The following is a 21,075-nucleotide window of genomic DNA, read 5'->3' on the forward strand; positions in this document are numbered from 1 at the left end:
CGATCCCCACAACTTAAACCGTCGTTATGGTCGTGAAGGTTGCACACGGCTTCGATACCTTCAAGTGTTCAGCCTTATTGTGAGTTTCCTTCATTTTTTTTTCTTTTTTTTGGTTACTTCAGTGCGCTGTATTGGTTTCTTGATTCTAACGTTTCCAAAATTTTCCAATTTTCATTATTTTTTATCATTAACTTCAGCGGACTGGATGAGATAACCCTTGGTTAAATTTTACGGGAATTCTTCGGGTTTTTTTAATGAGCCCTTTTTAAAGTTTTTCTCACTTCGTAATTGCCAGTTTTATTCCTTTTTCTTATTTTTACGCGCTGTCAAATTATGTTTTCGTTATTGCTCGAGTGGGCGTGTCCAATACCTAGTGCGTGCTAATACGTCAACAAGCCGCCGAGCGCAATGCTGCGTTCATCACACGGAGATTGTACAATACTGCCCGACCGTGAGCGTAAGCGATACTCTTCGATACTCTTCGACAATCTTTTCAAGGAAACAAAAAAAATAATGCAAAAAATTGGGTCCAATCCACGCTGCGAACGTTGTTGGAAAGCAAAGCTTTAAACGACACCCACAACAATTGTCCATGCGACGTCACTTGAATTCACACACGTGGCTCTACAAAGAACGAAAGCAGAGATTCTGCCAGCCGTTACCTAGAATTCGCTGGGGAGGCGTCCCGAACGCATGAGCGTCGGCCACGGACGGGCTAGAGCGGCGCGTACGCCGCCGCCGCAGTAGCCCGGCCATGAGTCGGAAGTGAGAAAAAAACGGAGAGGGGCGTCTTTCGAACGGTGAGATAGCGGAACTTAGCCATCCTGATGTGCAAGCTTGAGGCTACACTATTGCGCGACACAAGCGCAGACACCGAAGCAATTCGACATGTGAGCTTAGTGATTCCCATTTATACCGATTTTAAATAGTAATAGTAAGTTTGAGAATTGCGAGATTGCTGAGGGAACTTTTAAAATTGCTATTGATCAGAACCAGTTGCTCCTTTCGCCTTTTGCAATGCTTGTTAAAACGCAACAGAATTCGTATTCACTAATTTAGAAAAGGGAGTCCCTTTCGAGGTAATCAGTGCGCAAAAGGTAGCGTCTTCTAGCGGCCAGATGTCTGAATGTGGTCTCTGCATTTTGTTTTCCCGCCCTGCAAACCAATCCTCAAGGTATCTTTGCCGTGCGAGGCCACTTTATTCCGTCGGGTCCGGGTTCCCCAGGAGGTGCTCTGGAACAAGTTAATCAAGCCGTGCGAAGGAAGCGCGCAATGGACTCGAAGCGCACCAGAACCGTCGCTAAAGAAGGCGACAAAGCCGTTCATGGAGGAAAAAAAGCTTAGGAGAGGCCCCCAGCTATCCCCGCTCATTGGCAAAAGTGTGGAGAAAGTGACGTGTTTTCGGCTGCCATTGGAAGTCGCGCTAGCAACGGCGTCCTAGCAACGGGCCGCCCTCCACCCGCCAGCCATGGAAGAAAGGCAGCGCCTGCCTTGTCGTCCGATTGCGAAGATTGCTGCTTCGCTTTGCTGTGCTGTGGTCTTACGGAACTCGAAAAGGATGCTGCGAGTTGTGATAGCTGCGACGATGTAAATATGCCATTTAATTTCTACTCCCAAGTGCGTCTAATAGCGCGTCAAGCTTTTGCTCCGGTCGTGATCACGACGCGCCTACTGAAGTGCAGATATCGTGAACGCGCCGTCGCGTCGTACGCACGGACCCCTGTCAAGTAGATTTTCGGGAAGTGATACACGGTGTGCAGTGCGTAGGAGACTTGCAACCGAACGATTCTCAACTGAATTTTTCGGTTATCTCAGCTGCATGTAGTTTGGTAGGCCGGCGATGCGCGGCAGTGCCTTTGCAATTGTTACAAGGTAGATTCCTGGTTGATATACTTCTATCGTCCTATTACCTTTGTACAGCCGTGAGCTGAAGTAAACGGACCACGGGAGCGGTGGCCAAAACTAATCGCTGCGCCGTCTGGTTGCGTGGCGCCTGCTGTCGAGACCGCGCACAGCGCAGGCGCGGCCTAGCAGTACAGCACACATGCCGCTATCGCTCGCGTCTTCGCGGTTGTCTCACGCTCCGATAAATTGATGCCAGGGGAACCGGGCTGCCGTTTTGCTGCCTGCTGGTCAACACACCTTCAGTGGAAACGGCGCGCAGGCGCAATCGGCGGCAACGCGGCTCCGCTGACAGAGCTGGCGCGCCGGTGATTATCTCGGGCTTGTAGCTTTTTTTTTACAACCCCCCCCCCCAACTTCCGCGTGATATATCGAAGCAGAAAATGAAGCAGAAAAAAATCACTGTGCAGTCGAAGAAAATAAGACAAAACACAACCTCTGTCGGTTTTGAGGATAGATGCTAAATTACGGCCTCCCGAGAATATCACGGACTCGAAACATTATTGATGCTAACCTTACATGCTAAGGTTCTGACAAATACTGCTGTGTTTAGGTCTGTACTGCATTGCTTTATGAAACTTCGTTTGCCGTATGCGGCATATTTGCCATTTCGCAATTGCTCTGAAAATCCAGCTTCGCAATTTTTTTTCAAGTTCGAGGCACCGACACATACATTTAATGTTCAAAAACTATATTGCGATATGAGATACCATTGAACCACGCCTTGAATTCCCAGCGACTATACAAACGCATGCAAACTACTTTTTTCGGTCAGATTTATTTGCACTTGAAAACATTATTTCCAGCTCTTGCGCACTTCGGTGACACGAGTTTAAATTGAAGGATTTGATCAAAAGGGGGAGGGGGGGGGGGGTCGTTCAGTCGATGATTCAAGGTAAGATTACTAGCTTATGGTCGACGGCATGCGGCAAACAAACGACGGTATACTTCAAAACAGCCAAGTTTATTTACAAGTAATAGTTTACATAGCATTGCACAGGGCTGTCGTTCATAGATGGGGGTCCGCAGAAAAAAAGGGGTAAGACACTTCGGACTGCGTGAGTCCCTCCGCAATACACCCAAATTCCGTTTTAAAGCAAAGCTTTTTACCTCTACCCCCCAAGGGTTCTTTCGCGACCGTTGGTGTCACCAGAAAACTCCAGCGAACAAATAAAAGAATCTACTGCACTGCCGGGAATCGAACCTGGAACTAACAGATAGCAAAGCGAGAGCCCGTTGTCTTACCGATTTAGCTATGAGCCCACGCGAACACGGGGAAGACAGGTTGTGTACTCACCAAGCACATCTACGGGTTTACCCCCTGCGTTCTCGCTGAATTCCACGTGAAAGTGTCACGTGACCACTCACGCTAGTCTAGCGGCCCTGTGCGCACCTTGCTCACGTGCTAAGAGTTCCAAAAATTAAAGGAAGCTCACACCAATGCATGGCATCTCACTTGTAGTACGCCAATGTGCTAAAGCCTGTGGCCTCCAGTGTTCACGTAAAAAATCACAGCTCCTTGTCTTCTGTTCTGACGCCAAATCAAGGAATACATTCAAATACTCCTTCATGGCCAGGCCATCACTCCAAGCCCGAGGCTAACACCGAGGCTAACACCAACACCAACATCTCGAGGCTAACACCAAGAGTGACGTCTCCTTGCAGCGCCTCAAAAACAGCATTAATCAAATCATACACATGATCAGGCGAGTTGCCACCAAGAGGCGAGGCCTAAAGGAATCCCGTACCTATCGATTAAATTTTGTCCTCTCGAGAGTCACTTACGTCAATCCCATGCCTTCTTCTCGACAAGGAAGACATAGCGATGCTTTATATAATGATTGGAAAGGCGGTCGAGCAGGCCATTGGTCTTCTCATGAGTGCGTCCACACAGAGGCTGCTTAGCACGGGGCTCCACAACACCGTGGAAGAGCGCTGAGAGAAGGCCATCTTTCAAACCAGAAGGTCCGACTCAGAACTGCGGTGGGTAACCGCATGCTTCACCAGATTGGCTAGGCAGTCCAGAATGTCACTCCGCTTGACGTACTCCCAGACTCTTGGCGACTAAAACTAAAGATGTTCCCTTTGCTTAGAAATATGAACCCCTCACATGACGAGGGTCACTGAAAAGCACGGGCTCAAGCGCTAAACACCACCCTCGGTGGGGATCATGCAGTTATCGACATAGACGCCTCCAAATATCAAGGGCAGCAATACGCCATCATCGTGGCTACCTCCAGAACCAACCTCCTTGCGTGTACCTCGCTTAGGACCCACGAAATGACGGCAGCAGAAGAGGCAGCCATCACTTTGGCTCTCACTCAACCAGGGGTTCAGAGGGTGACATAGACGCCTCCAAATATCAAGGGCAGCAATACGCCATCATTGTGGCTACCTCCAGAACCAACCTCCTTGCGTGTACCTCGCTTAGGACCCACGAAATGACGGCAGCAGAAGAGGCAGCCATCACTTTGGCTCTCACTCAACCAGGGGTTCAGAGGGTAGTCACCGATTTCCAGCAAGCCTACTGGAATTACCAGTCGGGTTGGGTGTCCTTACCTGCACTGCGCGTGCTAAAAACCACTCACCAAACGGTTCCATTCAGCTCATCTGGACACACCCTCACGCTTCAATGGAGGACAACAAATATGCCCACCCGACAAGCCTGCGCTTTACCTCCCGTGTTATGGAGCTGCACGAGGACAGTCACCCACTTGTCACGTTCAGGGAGCTAACCCAGCATTATCGCCTTCTGAGACAGACCGTACCTTCGCCTTACCCTGACCTTTCCAGAGAACAACAAACTACCCTAGGACTCATACAATACGGGCTCCTTCCCACAGCCTACGCGTCTTCACATAATGCATCCGAATTGCTACGACGCTGAATGTAAATTTTGCTCAGAAGTAGGAACACTCCGCCCCGTAATCGGAGTGTGAGACTTTACCCCTGAACACCCCCCTCTCCTTCCGTCAACTACCCAACAAGAGCAATGGGAGATGCTGCTGTCCAGGCCCTCTCTACCTACCCAGCTTCTGCGGGTGGACGGAACACAGGCCGCGCGGACTGCATATGGGCCCCACAGAAGAAGGAATCATTCCCCAGGGCTGCACTCTGGGCCATTCAGAAATCTGAACAGAAGTATTTCTTCCTCCTCCTCCTCCTTCTCTGCCGCAAATCTCGTCGCCTCCGTCCGCGGCGCAGAGACGGAGAAGTCAGATCGTCTAACACCGGGTTGGAGCTTACTTTATTTTATAAAAAAGGTTCCACTCTTGTGCTACACCAATACAACTCAACCAAACACCGTTCATGCATCATGCATTGATTTAACCTTACCAAGAATATCTCTTTGAAGTAATAAATGGTGTGGTTAAGAGCATTTCACTTCTCTTTGGTTTTACTATTTGTAGAGCGATGTGAGTGAATTAAATTGACGTCGCATGGATAATCGTTATGGGTGCCGTTTACAGCTTTGCTTTCTAACCAGATTCACGGGGTGGATTGGCGCGATTTTTTTTTTAGGGGCGAAGCTCCTAAAGCCATGGGTATGTACATCCCTTGTGTCTCGTGGTACGTGACCGCCGCATGCTTTCGGAGATGTCGCAAAGTGGGCCGCGTTGCACGCGCAAGAACCGGCTGCAAACGGCAGCGCAAACTCGGCACCGGGAGAGCGAGCTTGTCTGTGTTCGCCAACGGAGGCGTGAGCGCACGTGCACTGCGAGTGGGAGATCACGCAAGAGATCACGCCACGAACGCAGGCAGTCGTTCTCGGAGATCGAACGAGACGCAAGGACCTTTGCTCGTTTCCTCTCGTCTTGTTCGGGCACAAGTTCGCCCTAAATAAAAGTTCTTTCTTTACCGTTGTGTCCCATCCTACGTGACAAATTGTGGTAGAGGTGCGGGGTAGTCCTCGATGGCGCGGGGTCTTTCACCAGGTCTGGGCCTGGGAGCATTGACTCCGAAAATAAAAGTTGATTTGTACAATGTACGCATACAGTCTTACGTCTTTCTTAATGATGTAATGGGCGAACTTTCACGGAAGAGTTACGGTTACCGATGATCTCTCCCTCTCGAGCTTCGCCCCACTTATCATCATTCATTCCGTGGATATGGCGTGATTTTTTTTTCAAACCCTGCCGCGAAATAAAAAAAGTTGATTTGCCGCATGACATGTTAGAATAACCTCTCCGTACAGCACAAATTTTAACTTGGCTTTTTGCACGTCTCAATTATGCCGAAAAGCCACACCCAAAAGGCGGGCATAGAGATATGTGAATGAGCGACTTTGGCTGCAAGGGTTACTTGGGCGACAATAGGACACGTATCACCATATGTAATCGTGGGGTCCCACACCACTTTTGCCAGCCCAGACGGAGTCCTCCACACGTTACCGGCCGAGTACCACTGGCATAAAAAATCAGAGATCGTGCAAATCCCAAGTCCTGCGGGCAGCCCTATTTCCTTCTTCCCTTCAAAACGCCATACACTTAAGTTTAATTACAAAAGTCCTGCCTCCAAAAGAGACGTCACCGAAGAGAGTGAGGAGGACTAACCAATAAGCCTATACTAGGCCGCTGAGCGGCCACAAAGACCGTCAATTGTTGTGTACAGAAATAGCTATGGGACCCAACTCTGTCACTCTCATGCGGAAAATCGAAGGTGTTTATAAAAAAACATGCTACCGAACAAGCAACAAGACAACAGATCTGAGAAACTTTATCACTAACAAAAAAACCTTGGCCACGAGACCAACGCAGCCACAGCACGTTCTGTGTGGCACCGTAGCACCATTGCCGCATATCAGGTGAGTCGCATCGTTTTCAATGATAGGGCGGTGTGCGGCAGTGTTCCTCTAACTGCGGGGCGCGATTCCCCTGGCGCTGATTTATCGATGCAAGAAGCAGTCGCGAAGAAGCGAGCGACTGCGGCATGTGTTCTGTACTGCAAGGCCGCGCCTGCGCTGTGCGCGATCTCGACAGCAGGCGCCGCGCAACCAGAAGGCGCAGCGATTAGTTTTGGCCACCGCTCCCGTGGTCCGTTTACTTCAGCTCACAGCTGTACGTGTCCGTCTGTTGACTGGAAGAGTGCTGGATCTGGAATCTGTGCCGTTGCTCTTTTCCGCCCGTATTTGGGCAAAAGTAACGTTCCGTCTTAGTCCTCTTTTTGTGGTCTCGCTCTCTGGGTTTCGCTTTTCAACGCTTCAGATTTCAACGCTTGCGAGGTTAGTGTATGAAAGTTTTCAACTCATATCACCTTGAATTTATTGACACTGAGACAAGTTGAAACTTGGCGAAAAAGACGTTTATTTTCGCAAAAAATTCTATCGAAGGCATGCGAATAACGCTGAAAACATTCCACAATTTTTTTTAGCTTGAAGTCTGCATGAAGTGCTGCTTACCTATATATAGAACGGCCGTTTATTGACTAGTCATCTCTGGGATTGCCAGTGAAACTGCAGCTTAGGCCTCGGACCTCAAATTAGAAATCAATGTGTCTTGTAGCACGTCCCACGTCTCTCATCTATTTTGTGCGGTCATTATTTATCTAACGACAGTACATATACTCCAAGAAATATAGTGATAGATGGCACGCTCTAAATCAAGCCACAAGAACTCTGATATAACTCTGCACTTGAATTTACTCTTGGACGTAGGTGCCCTGAGTACAGTGATAGATGAAGACAACGCGGCCCCCTGCCTCAAACACTTTTCTTTTTAGTAGCTATTAACCCTCCTCACAACTTGTTCCCTTGACCATTGCAAATTCCCAAACGCCTTTTGTTATTGTCAGTCTAGATTCACGTTCGCCATGGGGCTGACGGAGTTACCACGCCTGCCCTACAACACCTATCCACAGGAGGGAAAAAAGAACAATTAGTAGCATCCGGGCAGCCCAAAACTATATTTGCATCCCATGCTATGTGTCAGCACATGTACAGAGCCCGCAGCCAATGAAATTTTCGTAGTTATTTTGTTAGAATGTGCATGGTGTAAACGTCAATAAAAAAACCCGCCCGCATCTTCCCCCGGGGGAACTCGAGTAAATGCGTCGCAGAGTGGTGGGAGTATCGCGTGAATGTTGCGTAATTGGGAATGGTTTGGGAATGCTTAATTGTTATTTCGTCTTTATTATTCTTATTTATTGAATGAAGGAGAAGCGAAGGCAAGGAGTGTAAAGTTAAAGTCTGTCTTTATTGCTTGGTGCCGTCAAGCAAAGCGTCAAGTCAAGCGAAAGCCAAGCAAAGGCGCCCTTGACTGAATTCCGAATGCGCGCTCCGCCGCTTATATACACACCACCCGCATTCGAGGGAGAGGAGTACGGGGAAGAGACGCGCATGCGCACACTTCCGTACACAAGCGCGCGAACTTTCCACGCACCCACCACGCCGTTATCACGTGTACACGCCCTGCCGCCGTTACTGCTGAGCGCGACGCAGCGCACGGGTAGCTACGACGCATGCGCGCACAGGCGAGCTCCCCCCGCACCGCCGCAGCTGTTGTTAAGAGCGACGGAGCGCACGGGGTACACGCGCTCCTCCCGCACCGCCGCACCTGTTGTCGAGAGCGAGGAGGGTACAGGGGAGAGACGCGCACCTGCGCCTGACGCGACATGCATGCGCAGTGAGCGTGTGGACGGCGCCGACAACATCGACGAGTGACATCGTGAGCCTAAGAAATGCTCCGCATTTAAAATATTTCTGAAACCACTAAATGTGCCTGCTGTGCAGTAATGTAGTACACATTTTACCTTACTTACATATGCCCTATTGCTGGAACAGCAAAGGCCCTTGTGAATTGTTCAAATTGTCAGACAGATTCTCCCAAGACAGCCTTCAATACCACATGGGAGTAGTAAAAGATGTGGAGGTCTTTCTTGGACGAATACAGCATCTTGATAAATACGGGCCCTTACATGGACCTATTATACTGAAACAAAATGTGTTTCTTGCGGAATGATTAGAGTTGATAAACTGGCAGAGGCGCATGCGCAGTCCCACATTGCCTGCAATATACAGAAGACGCAAATATTGCATTGCACGGGGAAAATATCACTCTGGACTCTGTCAAGCATGCATGCCGACAAAGGTTACGAATAGTGTATACTATACTATGTACTACACTGTTCAGTAAACTAAGGTTTTTATACAATAGCAATGTCTTGGCCAGTGAACACGCATTCATCACCAACACACACTCCAGGTTATTACTGACAAGAACCTTGAAGAGAATAACAGCATGGCAGCCTGATCATGTAAACACTTTGGCTTAAACACGCAGCAATATCTACATACCTTTTATTGTTCAAGGGAAATGTTAAGACAGAAAAAGAAAAGAAAAAATTGAAACTTTCCAAGGAGACAAATTCAACCTGCTAAATCTATTCCAGATAGGGCAAAGCACCAGTGACATCACATTTTACAATTTGACACTACACAAACACAAGCATGCAGAGAAGCCAAATACTGTTGAACACCCAATGCATCGGCACAAATGGAAGGCACTGTAACTAGGCACATGATCACAACAATAAAGGCAAGTGTGCACGCACGGCCGTCTCTGTGCGTAACTGTCGAAGTAATCAGGCTGCGTGCGATGATATGTATGATACGCATGCTCGATCCTGTCTGTATCTGCGTGATTAAAATTATTTACACACGTATGAACTACTTCCCTGGGGTATTACACTGATTAATTGATTAATTTTAGGAATTACATGCACAATTACACAGTGCTTGCATATACAGTCGAGTCCACTTATAACAATATTGAGGTGCCATGAAAATACTGTTATAACCGATTACTGTTATAAGCGGGTTATGCCGAAAATAACAAAGAAAACGTGACAAACAAGAGCATTTAATAAGGGGAACATGAGGGGAGGTCGGCACAGTGCACACAGCGCTGCTGCTGCGGCGGCTTAGGCGGCCCGGTGCTTTTTCTACAGGCGCCGCACCCTCAGAATGGATTGCCCCACTGTCCGTAGAGGCGCCCATCCGGTGCTCCTCCCGCTCCTCCGCGTCGCCGCGGCAGGCGAAAGCAGCGGTGGCATGCGAGCCTCTTCGGCGCGCATTCGCCGCGTGCGAAGCCAAGTGCGCTATCGCCCGGCCGCCGCGCGTATGCTCTCATGCCCTTTTGCGTAATAGGCGGGGTTGGGGTGGCATTGTCGCAGCGTTTTTGCATTTTAAATGCAGAACATTTCTTAGCCTCGCCTGTTCCTGCGTCGGACGGTGTCAACAGTTTCGCGTCCGCGGCAGGTGCGCCTCTCCTTCCCTCCTCTCTCTCAACAGCAGCTGGCGCGCGCATGCGTCGTAGTCAGCCCGTTCGCTCCGTCGCGGTCTCGGCGTAACAGGTGCGTGATAGCAGCGCGGTGGGGCGTGGAAGAGCGCGCGCTGCTTGCGCATGCGCGCTCTCCCCCCCGTACTGCTCTCCCTCTACTGCGCGCGCTGCAAATATAGCGGCTAGCGGTCGCTCGTGTTCCAGTCACTGCGTTGCTCCTTCCTTCCTTGGTTGACGCTCGTGCCCACGTTTACTCGTGTCTGCTACTCCAGCATCACGGAAGAAGCGATGGAAGCAACACTGCCTTCAATCAGTACTGAGGCCCCAATGCTCTGCATTTACTCGTGTTCCCCTCGCGGGAAGGCGCGGGAATTTTTGTTTTGTTCAGGGTTGGTTCCAGTGCCCACATTTAATTGTTATAACCGATATTGCATCATGACAGCATTGTTATAAGCGGTTTATTTTGCCATAGAATACAATGAAAAGCTGACGGTGCCGCGGCTGTCCATTGTTATATCCGATATATTGTTAAAACCGGTATTGTTATAAGTGGACTCGAGTGTATACACAAATGTTAAACGCGAACCCGGAAATACGAACTAGAACACACAAATAGCGTCATTTATTTCCGTGCTAGTGAAATTTTCGCGTGGCTATGTTGAATTAACAAGGCTGGAAAATGCGGTTTTTTTAATATACCGATACCGCGCCATTAACATTGCACCTCCATATACTGTTCCAACGTGTTTTGGTTCATATTTTCGTGTTCGCATTTCAAGACTGCACGCATGCATACAATTTGTTTACGAGACGCACTTTGTCGTGCGTGGACAAAAATGAACACATATTTATTATGATGCACTTGATCCGCAATTTGCCAAGAACTTGCATATATAATTTTGCTAATATGTCACTCGATCGAGCGTAGTTTGTCTCTCGTACGTAGTTTGAGTGCATGGCCGCAGCAAACGCTAAACAGGACCACAGGGACCGCATCTCTGCGCAGCCGAATCAATCTCGGTGACGAAAAATCGCGCAAGTGAAAGTTGCTTCGAACAGACAAACGCAAATTTGGGCACTTTCCATTCCGGTAGCCGCACGGCGTTCGCCCACTGTTTGCGGCGTTCTTTATCGCTTGGGAACCTATAAACGGCAGCGATTGTAAACAAAGGATGAATGCACGCCAATGCACAGCAATACTAGTCAGCGGAATGATGCACTCACCGGTGGAAAGTGCCGCCCGATTCCTTGGGTACCGATCGCGACTTGCAGCCTGGCACCGAGCATTGCGGCATTGTTAGAGCGAGCCGCTTCGCAAAGCTGCTGCGGCCACACTGAAGGCCGTGTAACGGTGTAACCACGAGTTTAGGTTCACGGTCACGCGCTGCAAAACGGCCTTCTACCTGCCTATCAGCTGATTTCCGCCGGCTCGGCGCTGGCAGATGCAGACGACAAGAGAGGCGATACAGGACGGAGGAGGCGGAGAAGGTGCACCGAGAGAGAGGGGAAAAGAGTCCGCCATTCGACTTACAAAAATGGCGTTTCCGGCTGCACTGGGTGTGACGTCAGGGCCACTCCTAAGCTTTTTTTTTAAGTGCGAATGCACTTTATAAGCGACCCCAAACCTTCCACCGCCGGCGGCGGCGGCGGCGGCGGCGGCGTCCGCAGTCCTCCTCTCCCTAGCAACGGCGTGGAGCGGAGAGGAGCGTCGGTAGCAACGGCGCGGTGACGTCACTTCACCACGTGACCGCGCTCGCTCCGCCTCCTCGCCGTGGCTGCGCGGGTGCGCGCCGCTCCCCGCACCGCTCCTCGCGCCGTGACGTCATGGTATGACGTCACAGCGCGCCTCCTCTCCCCAGCAGCTGCCGCGCGCCTCTCTCTCCACCGTGACGTCACACTCTCTCCTCTCCCCCTCGCTCGGCTGCAGCTGCCGTGCGCCGCTGTCCCTCTCCCCTTGCGCCCGCCTCCTCTCTCAGCCACCTGGCTCGGCGCGCTCGGCGCGGCGTACCCCCCTATATCATCATCATCATCATCATCACCAGCCTCTCTACGCCCACTGCAGGGCAAAGGCCTCTCCCATTATTCTCCAATTACCTCGGTCCTGTGCCACCTGTGACCAATTTATACCCGCAAACTTCTTGATCTCATCTGCCCATCTAACTTTCTGCCGCCCCCTGCAGCGCTTGCCTTCTCTAGGGATCCACTCTGTTACCCTTAATGACCAGCGGTTATCTTGCCTTCGCATTACATGCCCTGCCCAAGTCTATTTCTTCTTCTTAATTTCTACTAATATGTCTTTAACACCTGTTTGCTCCCTGACCCACTCCGCTCTCTTCTTGTCCCTTAATGTTACACCTATCATTTTCCGCTCCATTGCCCTATATATGCAGCGATAAACTGCCAGACCTCCGTGGGTCGGCTCGCGCGCGCTCACGGGCGAATGCCAACGGATTTTAACTTTACTCCCCCTCATAGCATCACCCCGTGCATTCGCACTTAACCATGTTCACCCTCGGGGAAATGCTTGGGAGTTTTTTCTTCAGGAAGCCGTCCCTCTAACGCGCCTGCCGGTGCGAGGACGCAGCTGCGCGCGGGGAACGCTGGGTAATAGCGCCCTATCGCCGCGCCATCTACACTGTGCTCCGGGAGGGGATACCGCCCTCCCCCTCCCCACCCGCTTTCTGAGTTTCTTGTCCCGTACGCCATGAAGGAATCGTTGGCTGGTGAGGTAGAAAGCTTTGCTTTAAAATTGGTCGCCATCCCGCCATGCGAAAGTGGATGTCCAGCAAAGTTTGTAAACCACTACAAATGACGATGGAGGAAGCTATGAAATGTTTCTTGTGTTCTCAGCGAGCCTGTGGCTTGCGCTCGGCTAGAGTCACGAGTGTGGGCAGTCTTTTCCCGTACTGTTCCATGCCGACGCCATGATCATTGGTCAGTCCGCACTACGTGACATTGGTTTACACTGCGATGGTTCATGGGCGCCGCCATTTTGTTGTTTTTGCGTTTTAGTCGGCGAACTCTGCTGGGCTTAGCTCGTCCTCCCTGCTCTGCTGCTGCGCGCGACTGACGTCGTTCAGAATGCGAGCCAAAGATAACGCGTGTAACAGCATTTCAGCAGCACAAGTGTGCCCAAAGATGCGGCAAATTCTGGATACTGCCTAACCTTCAAAGTTAATTTGCAAACATCTTTACCAGGAACAAATGGTGGGAAAGGAGGGAGGGGGGGGGTCCTATTGTTCACACGCGCCTAATCCCTACTGTGGTTTCGATTGGTTCCCGTAAACAAATTTTGGGCTCTATGTTGCATTCCTAATTAGCTTGACGGATGCGCTCGGCGTCTTAGGCCTTGCACCATGGCGTTTTTTGCCCACGGGGAGGAAACCATCGGGGGGTAGAGCTTTGCTGCCAAACCGGGATCAGAGCGCACCTACTGCCCGCCCAAACACTGGCCAGTAAGGGAAGAAGGCGCGCACCTTGAGCTGAACGTTCGGAGTGGGGACGCCGAGGTCGATGCTGCCGATGTCGGACTGCTTGGCGGCGGTGAGGCAGCCGCAGGCTTCGTTCAGGGCGTACAGGTTGCACATGGAGCGGAGGCCGGGAAACACGGCCCGGGCCATGCGGATCACGTCGTCGGGCACCGCGCTGCCGCCCACCACGAGAGTGCGCACCGAGGGCAGACGGAAGCCCATGAGCGTCATGTTGCGCATCAGGTGCTGCATCCGCGTCGGGAAGCACAGCACCCACGACACCTGCGCGCACCCGCACTGGGCATCTCAACAACAGCCGAAGCCAAACATCGCTCACCTCGCGTAACACTGAAAATGGAGCGACTTGCTGGGCCAGCGGTCAAGAGTCGTGTGTTAAAATGCGGGGCGTTTTAAATAGCGGGAGGCGTTGAAATGAGGGGGGCGTTAACGGGGGGCGTTAAAATTCGCATATTTTTTAAACATCGCCAGTAACACGTTTTTTTGGTTCCGGCCGGCTCATGCAACAAGGCACCCAACTGTAGTGAAGCGATGGGGAAGACAGGCCCTTTCGCCAGTCTGACACAGTGTTGTACGGAACTGCATTCTAAGGAACGGTCTTCCTTGAACTAGTTCTTTTTGGTGGAACGGAGAAACACCACCGTTTCATTATGGGTTGGTGGAACTGTACGGCATACCTCGTTAGGTTTTTGAAGGAACGGCAGGAACGGAATTCCTTCTGCAAACGTTACATCGCTACGATTTGGCAGTTTTTGATGCCAAGGCTCGAGTACAAAAATCCACAAGTCGCAACTGTGTTTCTCTTTCTACAAGCTCGCCAATTCTCCGCCCTTCAGCGGAACGTGCTTCCTCGAAGGACAAAATAATAACCACGCAGCGGGCCCCAGCTTGTGCTTGCTTTCATGCCGGCTGACCTTACGCGGCGTTGGACGGGCGAATAGCGCAGCCGCGAGAATTCTTTCCACCTTTCATCGTTTGTCTGCGGAGGCCACGATGCGCGTGTGGCCGACATAATTGTTCCCTGCCGGGGAAAGGCTTCAAGTCCGAGCGGCGCTGCAAGTACCTTGTGAAACCACCGTATATTACCAAGGGTAATTAACGCATTATAGTGCGCAAGAGCCGCGGGTGCGTTGTTGTCGAGGTAGTGGCTCTCGCTGTTAGGTCATTCGAAGGGTCACCGGAATTGCAGTGCCACCGGGTCACCGGAAATTGTTCGGGATTGCAGGTTTGGACCCCTCAAAGTAAAGCGCGAGATCGTTGTTGCCAGTTGCTGAATCCCAAGGTTTAAGCTATCATGGATCCCAGACAGTTCGGTTTGAGACAAGGCGACCAACGACATAAAGACAGAGCTGGCTGCGGTCACCGAGCCATCCAGCGCAGATTTTGCCACCTCGTCCGCGCCCGAGGATTTCTTCTTCCCGCCGAGGCACAGGATGAGCTATGACGGCACCTGCTGGTACCAGTTGACTGCCCACTGTCGCAAATGAAGAACTTCGAGGGCCTGAACCAACTTTTCTTCAAGTACAACACGTCAGTACCCTGAAGCGCTTCCGTGGAACGGCTCGTCAACATTGCCAAAGAAGTATTGACAAAAAAAACGCGTTTGTCTGTCCGACTCCGAGACGCAGCTCTTGCTGAGTTCAAACAAGGGACTCTACTAACTTGAAACTATGCATTCGGGCATTTTTTTCCCACTAGTTGTTTTCACATTTTGTCATTCATTCTACATTTTTTTCTCTTCTGCCATATCCTGTAGCTTTAATGTGTTCTTAACTTTTTTCTTCTTGAAGAACCAAAGAATCAGTCATTTTTGTACCATGGCACATGTTTTCTTTCGTCATTAATTTTTATTTATTTGTGTTGTTTCTTTCACTTTATGGTGTTGCACTTTGTGTCAGACTATATTTTTTGTAGTGTAAATGTTTTTTTACGCAAGTGATTGGGCTCCGTGTTATTTCCTGTGCTTTTCTCTTATGCGTATTTTTAACCACCGCAACTGATTCGTGCATCGCGTCCACATATATGGCTATCTGGTTGTTTCTTTGTCTACCACTGTAAGGGATCCATGCGCCAGCGATGCGGAATTTGTCGAACGCAGAGGGAGCGGCGAGCTTCCGGGAAGTGGGAATGAATTACTTTATGGCAGCCAGCTTGTTATGAGCAAGCGGCCTCTTGGTCACGCCGCTCGCGTGAGGGCACATTGTCTGGGGCCGCAGCCGCGTCGTCGCGTTGTTTTGGCCGGAGTGCGTGGTGTAGCCGTGGGAAAACATTGGCGGTACGGCGGCTTGAAGGGCACTCAGGGAGCTTGGCAGTAGCTGGCTCCGGGCCCACCCCGTTTTCGTTTAGCAAGTTGTAAAACTATTCGGTCCGCTGCGCCTCCGGAGACGGGGATGCTTGGAACTGTCAACTGGAGCGGGAAGGCGGTCGATTAAGGGGAAAGTGCTCTCTTTGTTGGCCCATGCGCGCGCGGAGTGAAGGCGTGCGAGGGTGTGCGCGTAGCGGCCCGGGATTGGCGCGGCAGAGGCGACGCCTGAGCCGGCCGCCGTGTCCTGTTGTCCCTGCGCGCTGTTTCTGGCCCACGGCCCAATTAATGGGGCATCGCCTGTCAACGGCCGAGAATCTTGGGGACGCGCTGGAGCGTTAAGACTGATGGTTATGGGTTTCAGCTGGCGTGGAGTGGCTGTCCGGTTTTGGACGAGAATCGTGGGAACAGTCGATGCAGACCACGTTCGTAGAAGCTTGTCCCTGGTGCTCGCACGTGCTTCCGCGAGTTTCCGAATGTTTGTTGTAGCTGTTTCATTCGCTTTTGATATTTTCCTTTTTGGTTGGTGAGAGAGGGTGACCAATGTCTCAAAATTACGGGGCGTCGCCCACCGCAATGTAAACCCGGGTGTGGTAACGCAACCAATCAGATCGCCAGGGGATGCTGATTGGCCCGTGTATCGGGGGTGGAGACTAAGTGACCCATTAAAACCACGAGACACGAGGTCTCGGGGTCGAATCCTCAAGGTTTTAATGTGCTATGCACGGCCGGCGTATTGTCGGGCTAGCCAGGTGAGGCTAGGGAGGATATCACCACTTGGGTAGTCTTAGGTCAGGGCCCGTCGCTGACGGGGGTGCCGTGGGCACAAAGTCTTAGCTGACCTAGAAACCCACTTTATTTCTTACTCTGTCTACTTCAGTCTGTAAATATGCTGTATATGTCTCTCGCTTAAATATACAGTTCAAAAACCCTCAACAACTCTCACCGTCATGTCATCAGTGCCGCAACCATCAGGCACCAACGCAGACCATCGGAAGATTTCTACACGCCACAACATCGGCGCATCGAAGCAAGAAACAGCGAACTAAACCTTTACTACCACCCTGATTCTGTTGGGCATATTTTGTTATTCTTGCGCGTAGATTTCGTGAGTGACTACGCTGTTGGCTTTTTTCGTTACCGCCTTCCGACCTAAACTTGGATTGCGAACCTGGTAGTCATTACTAGTCCGGCTGTGTCTTGTTACTTGCAAATTTTCGCTGTGTAATCCGCAAGGCTTCACTTTTGTAACCCCCTACTTCATTCCTTGCAAAGGGGCCCGTAAGGTATTTTAAATGAACTCTAATATTGAATCAGCATTCAATAAAGTTCTTTTTGCACTCGGTTTCTAATGCAAGACATTTAATAACGTTCCTGCACGTGAGTAACGTTTTACTCGCATATCTGAAGTGCTGTGACCTTACTGCGCATTTGTAATACCGAAGTGGGAAGTGTCATTTGTGTTGCACCTGAATAGACGAGCACCAAAATCACAGTTAGACATGTCTAGAGTTTTTCCGGCGGTTGCTGAAAAAAAAAACAGGCTAGGAGCGTTTTTTTGCATTCTTTTAATCTCCAGAGAAACTGTTCCCAGCGGTGTTCATATTCCTAAAATTTACGCAGTTGGACGTGTGTGTTAAATTTCTCACGTTATTTCACCTCAGGAATCCGACACCAAATTTTAATTGAAAAAATTGGCCGTGCATCTGCCCCTTTCGTTGCAAATGTCAACAAAAGACGATAGTCTTTGTCGACATTGGCAAATTAAACACCTCCCTTTGCTTTCCCGCTACCCTCTCATGCTGTTCCTCTTCCTTCGCGCTCCTTTCAAGGTAAGCACGCTCAAGTCGATTTAAATTCACCGCGTTCCACTCCTCCAGGACGGATGCCTCGATGCCAACGCTGCCGTACCGCGGAGACGCTCGTGAATCGAGGCGTCCTACTTCAACGTTTATAGAACCACGTTGTTCTACCTCACGTGGGTTCCAAGAAGACCGTGAAACCTGTCTAGTGAACCTTTCGTAACTGTTGCCGCTTAATTTCTTAAAATGCCGCCAGAGCAGTAGCGGTCGCGGCGCGGGAAGCTTCGTCGCCGATCACCCACCTCTCACCCACAGATTTCCTTGATGCTGGGTGCTGGCTGCCGTATCTCCTGTACTGCACGTGCGAGAGCCCTGCGCGTGCGCTGAGGATCTACTGACCTGCTGCGCCAAAGCCACGGACAGGACCTACTGCGCAGCATCCCAGCCCGCCCTTGACTATAAGAAGATCACCACATCGCCGATTCCGCACAGAGCAGCAGCGGTCGCGGCGCGGGAAGCTTCGTCGCCGATCACCCACCTCTCACCCACAGATTTCCTTGATGCTGGGTGCTGGCTGCCGTATCTCCTGTACTGCACGTGCGAGAGCCCTGCGCGTGCGCTGAGGATCTACTGACCTGCTGCGCCAAAGCCACGGACAGGACCTACTGCGCAGCATCCCAGCCCGCCCTTGATAAGAAGATCACCACATCGCCGATTCCGCACAGAGCAGCAGCGGTCGCGGCGCGAGAAGCTTCGTCGCCGATCACCCACCTCTCACCCACAGGTGTGCACCTTTGCCTTCTGTACTACGTACATACTTCTGTTACTTTTCTGTGACTGCTGCTGCTGCTGCTACTTTGCTTCATCCTGTTTTTTGCTCCATTGTCAATATGGCGCCAACATGTGCTGAATTGTCCAAGCGACTTGAAAACTTGGAAAACAGATTTGAAAGCAAGCTTACAGAAATGGTTGAGAAGATTGCAGACAGTGTGCAATCTAAGTTAGCTGATAATCCCGGCCACATCATTGAGAACATGCGGAAAGAAATGGACGAGTTTCGTGAGAGTCTTATGTTCATGAATGCGTCAGTTGAGCAGCTAACCGCCGAAAAAAAGGAGCTCAAAGACACCAATAGGTCCCTGTTAGCACATAACGCCATGCTAGAACAGAAAGTAGCCGATCTTGAACAATACTCTCGTAAGAACAACGTAGAGATTCGAGGCGTTCCATGTACTCAGGGAGAGGATTGCATTGCGATTGTCCAATCAATTGGAAACAAAATCAACTGCTCGGTTTCTAAAGATGACCTAGACGTTGTTCATCGAGTTCCATCGTCGTCCAGCTCAAAGAACTTGATCGTCCGGTTCCGCTGTCGCACAACAAAAGCAGAGTTCATTTCCAAGGCACGTAAAGCACGTCTGCAGACGAGAGACATTGGCTTTCATGGAACTGCAACTACCCCTGTTTATGTTAATGACCATTTAACACAAGAGAACAAGAAGCTTTTTGCCAAAGCTCTCGCACTAAAAAGGGAAAAAAAGTGGCAGTACCTTTGGACTGAGGACTGCGTCATAAAGGCCCGCTATTCGTCTGACAGTCGGGTCTTTCGTATCCGGGCTGAGGGTGACCTTGCAATATTCCACTCTTCTTAAACTTGTACACCGACTTCAAGCTGTCCTACGTAGACGTTAGTGAACTTTCGTCCTTATTTTCCGCTCCTCATTCTTCTGTCGTCCACTTCAATGCTCGCAGTATTCGTAGGCATTACAACGAATTTATTTTGCTCTTTTCTTCGATCCGGCATCCTTTTTCTGTTTTCTGCATCTCGGAAACGTGGTTAACTGAATCGGACAAAGATCTGTACAGCTTTCCTTCATATTCATGTGAATATTTTCATCGGGCTTCTGGCCATGGGGGCTCCGCAATATTTATTTTATCAGGAATCAGCTACAAACGTCGCTCTGACCTTCAAGTTAATGTCGCTGATTGCGAATCGGTATGGGTTGAAATTGACGGCTCCGTCTTTGGATCTAACGATAAAAACATTGTATTTGGAAGTATTTACCGTTCACCAAGTTCATCTGTCTCCGACTTCTGCTCCGCTCTTACTTCTCTGCTTCAAACTGTCGCACAAGAACAAAAAAATGTTATAATTATGGGGGACATTAACATAAATCTGCTAGATGACAGCCACTCATTTGTTCTGGATTACATGAACTCTTATCAGGGGTTTGGATTTGAGTCCCTAATTAACTTGCCAACTCGATGTAATAACCTTGGTCACGGTACGTTAATCGATCATGCACTATCCAACCTACTTTCTCCTCCGGAAGCTTTCGTCATACGCGCCAACATAACCGATCATTATCCAGTAGCATTGCGTTTTCCACCTCCAAGGAAGTCGCATCGTAAACAGTTTACGAAGACTGTTTTTAATAAGGCACAATTCATAGAATTAACCAATCAGTGCGATTGGACTAGAATTACTTCTTCCTCGGATGCGCAGACGTCTTAGAGTGATTTTTGTGAAATCATTGCGAACTGCATTTCTTCCTCAACTCATGATGTAATCTGCAGACGTAAGTACTCCTCCCCACAAACTCCGTGGCTTACGCCGGGCCTACTAGTTAGCCTAAGGAAGAAAGATAACCTATACCGGAAAACTAAAAAGAAACCTTTTAACGGCAAACTCAAGCTACGCTACAAGAAATACTGCAACTTACTCAATACGCTACTAAAACGCGCAAGGCGTACATACTATGAAAAAGAAATAAATGAAGCAGGTAATAATACTGGCAAACAATGGCGCATAATTAACTCGTTTTTGATCAGAAACACTGCTGACAATTCAATTTCAGAAATATTACAAAATGGAACTTTGTTAAGTAGCCCCAGTGACATTGCTAATGCCTTTAGTGACGCGTTTTTTGCTCCTCCAGTTGTGAACTTAATTAGACCTGACGATAGCCTGGAGCATTCTTTGCACTCGTTTTATCTCTTTCCTACCACCTCGGTGGAAGTTCGATCAGTCATTACTAATCTTAAATGTTGTAGTCCCGGCCTTGATAACATTCATGCCCAACACATCAAAGCAATTTCTGATATTGTATCTGGCGTTTTCGCTCACATTGTTAACTTGGTTTTTAAAACGGCTGTTTTTCCACTCGAAATGAAGAAAACTAGAGTGACCCCAATCTTCAAAAAGGGTGAGAAAACATCCGTAGGAAATTATCGGCCCATTTCTATTCTTCCATTTTTTAGCAAAGTGCTTGAAAAATTGATAGAACAACGTCTTTCAAACTATA

The 21,075-nt window shown here is 49.8% G+C and overlaps 1 protein-coding gene across 1 annotated transcript in view; it reads right to left on the reverse strand.

Annotated features, from left to right (window-relative positions):
- LOC144151612 (uncharacterized) overlaps positions 1-21,075 on the reverse strand; it is a 58,488-nt gene that overhangs the window by 31,522 nt on the left and 5,891 nt on the right. The window contains exon 3 of the mRNA XM_077682725.1: positions 13,655-13,930. Within this exon, the coding sequence (XP_077538851.1) occupies positions 13,655-13,930 (276 nt within the window). The remainder of the gene's footprint in view (positions 1-13,654; positions 13,931-21,075) is intronic.

This window comes from Haemaphysalis longicornis, unplaced genomic scaffold (assembly GCF_048455015.1).
Source record: "Haemaphysalis longicornis isolate Haplotype H1 unplaced genomic scaffold, Haemaphysalis longicornis Haplotype H1 scaffold_9, whole genome shotgun sequence".
Lineage (NCBI taxonomy): Eukaryota > Metazoa > Arthropoda > Arachnida > Ixodida > Ixodidae > Haemaphysalis > Haemaphysalis longicornis.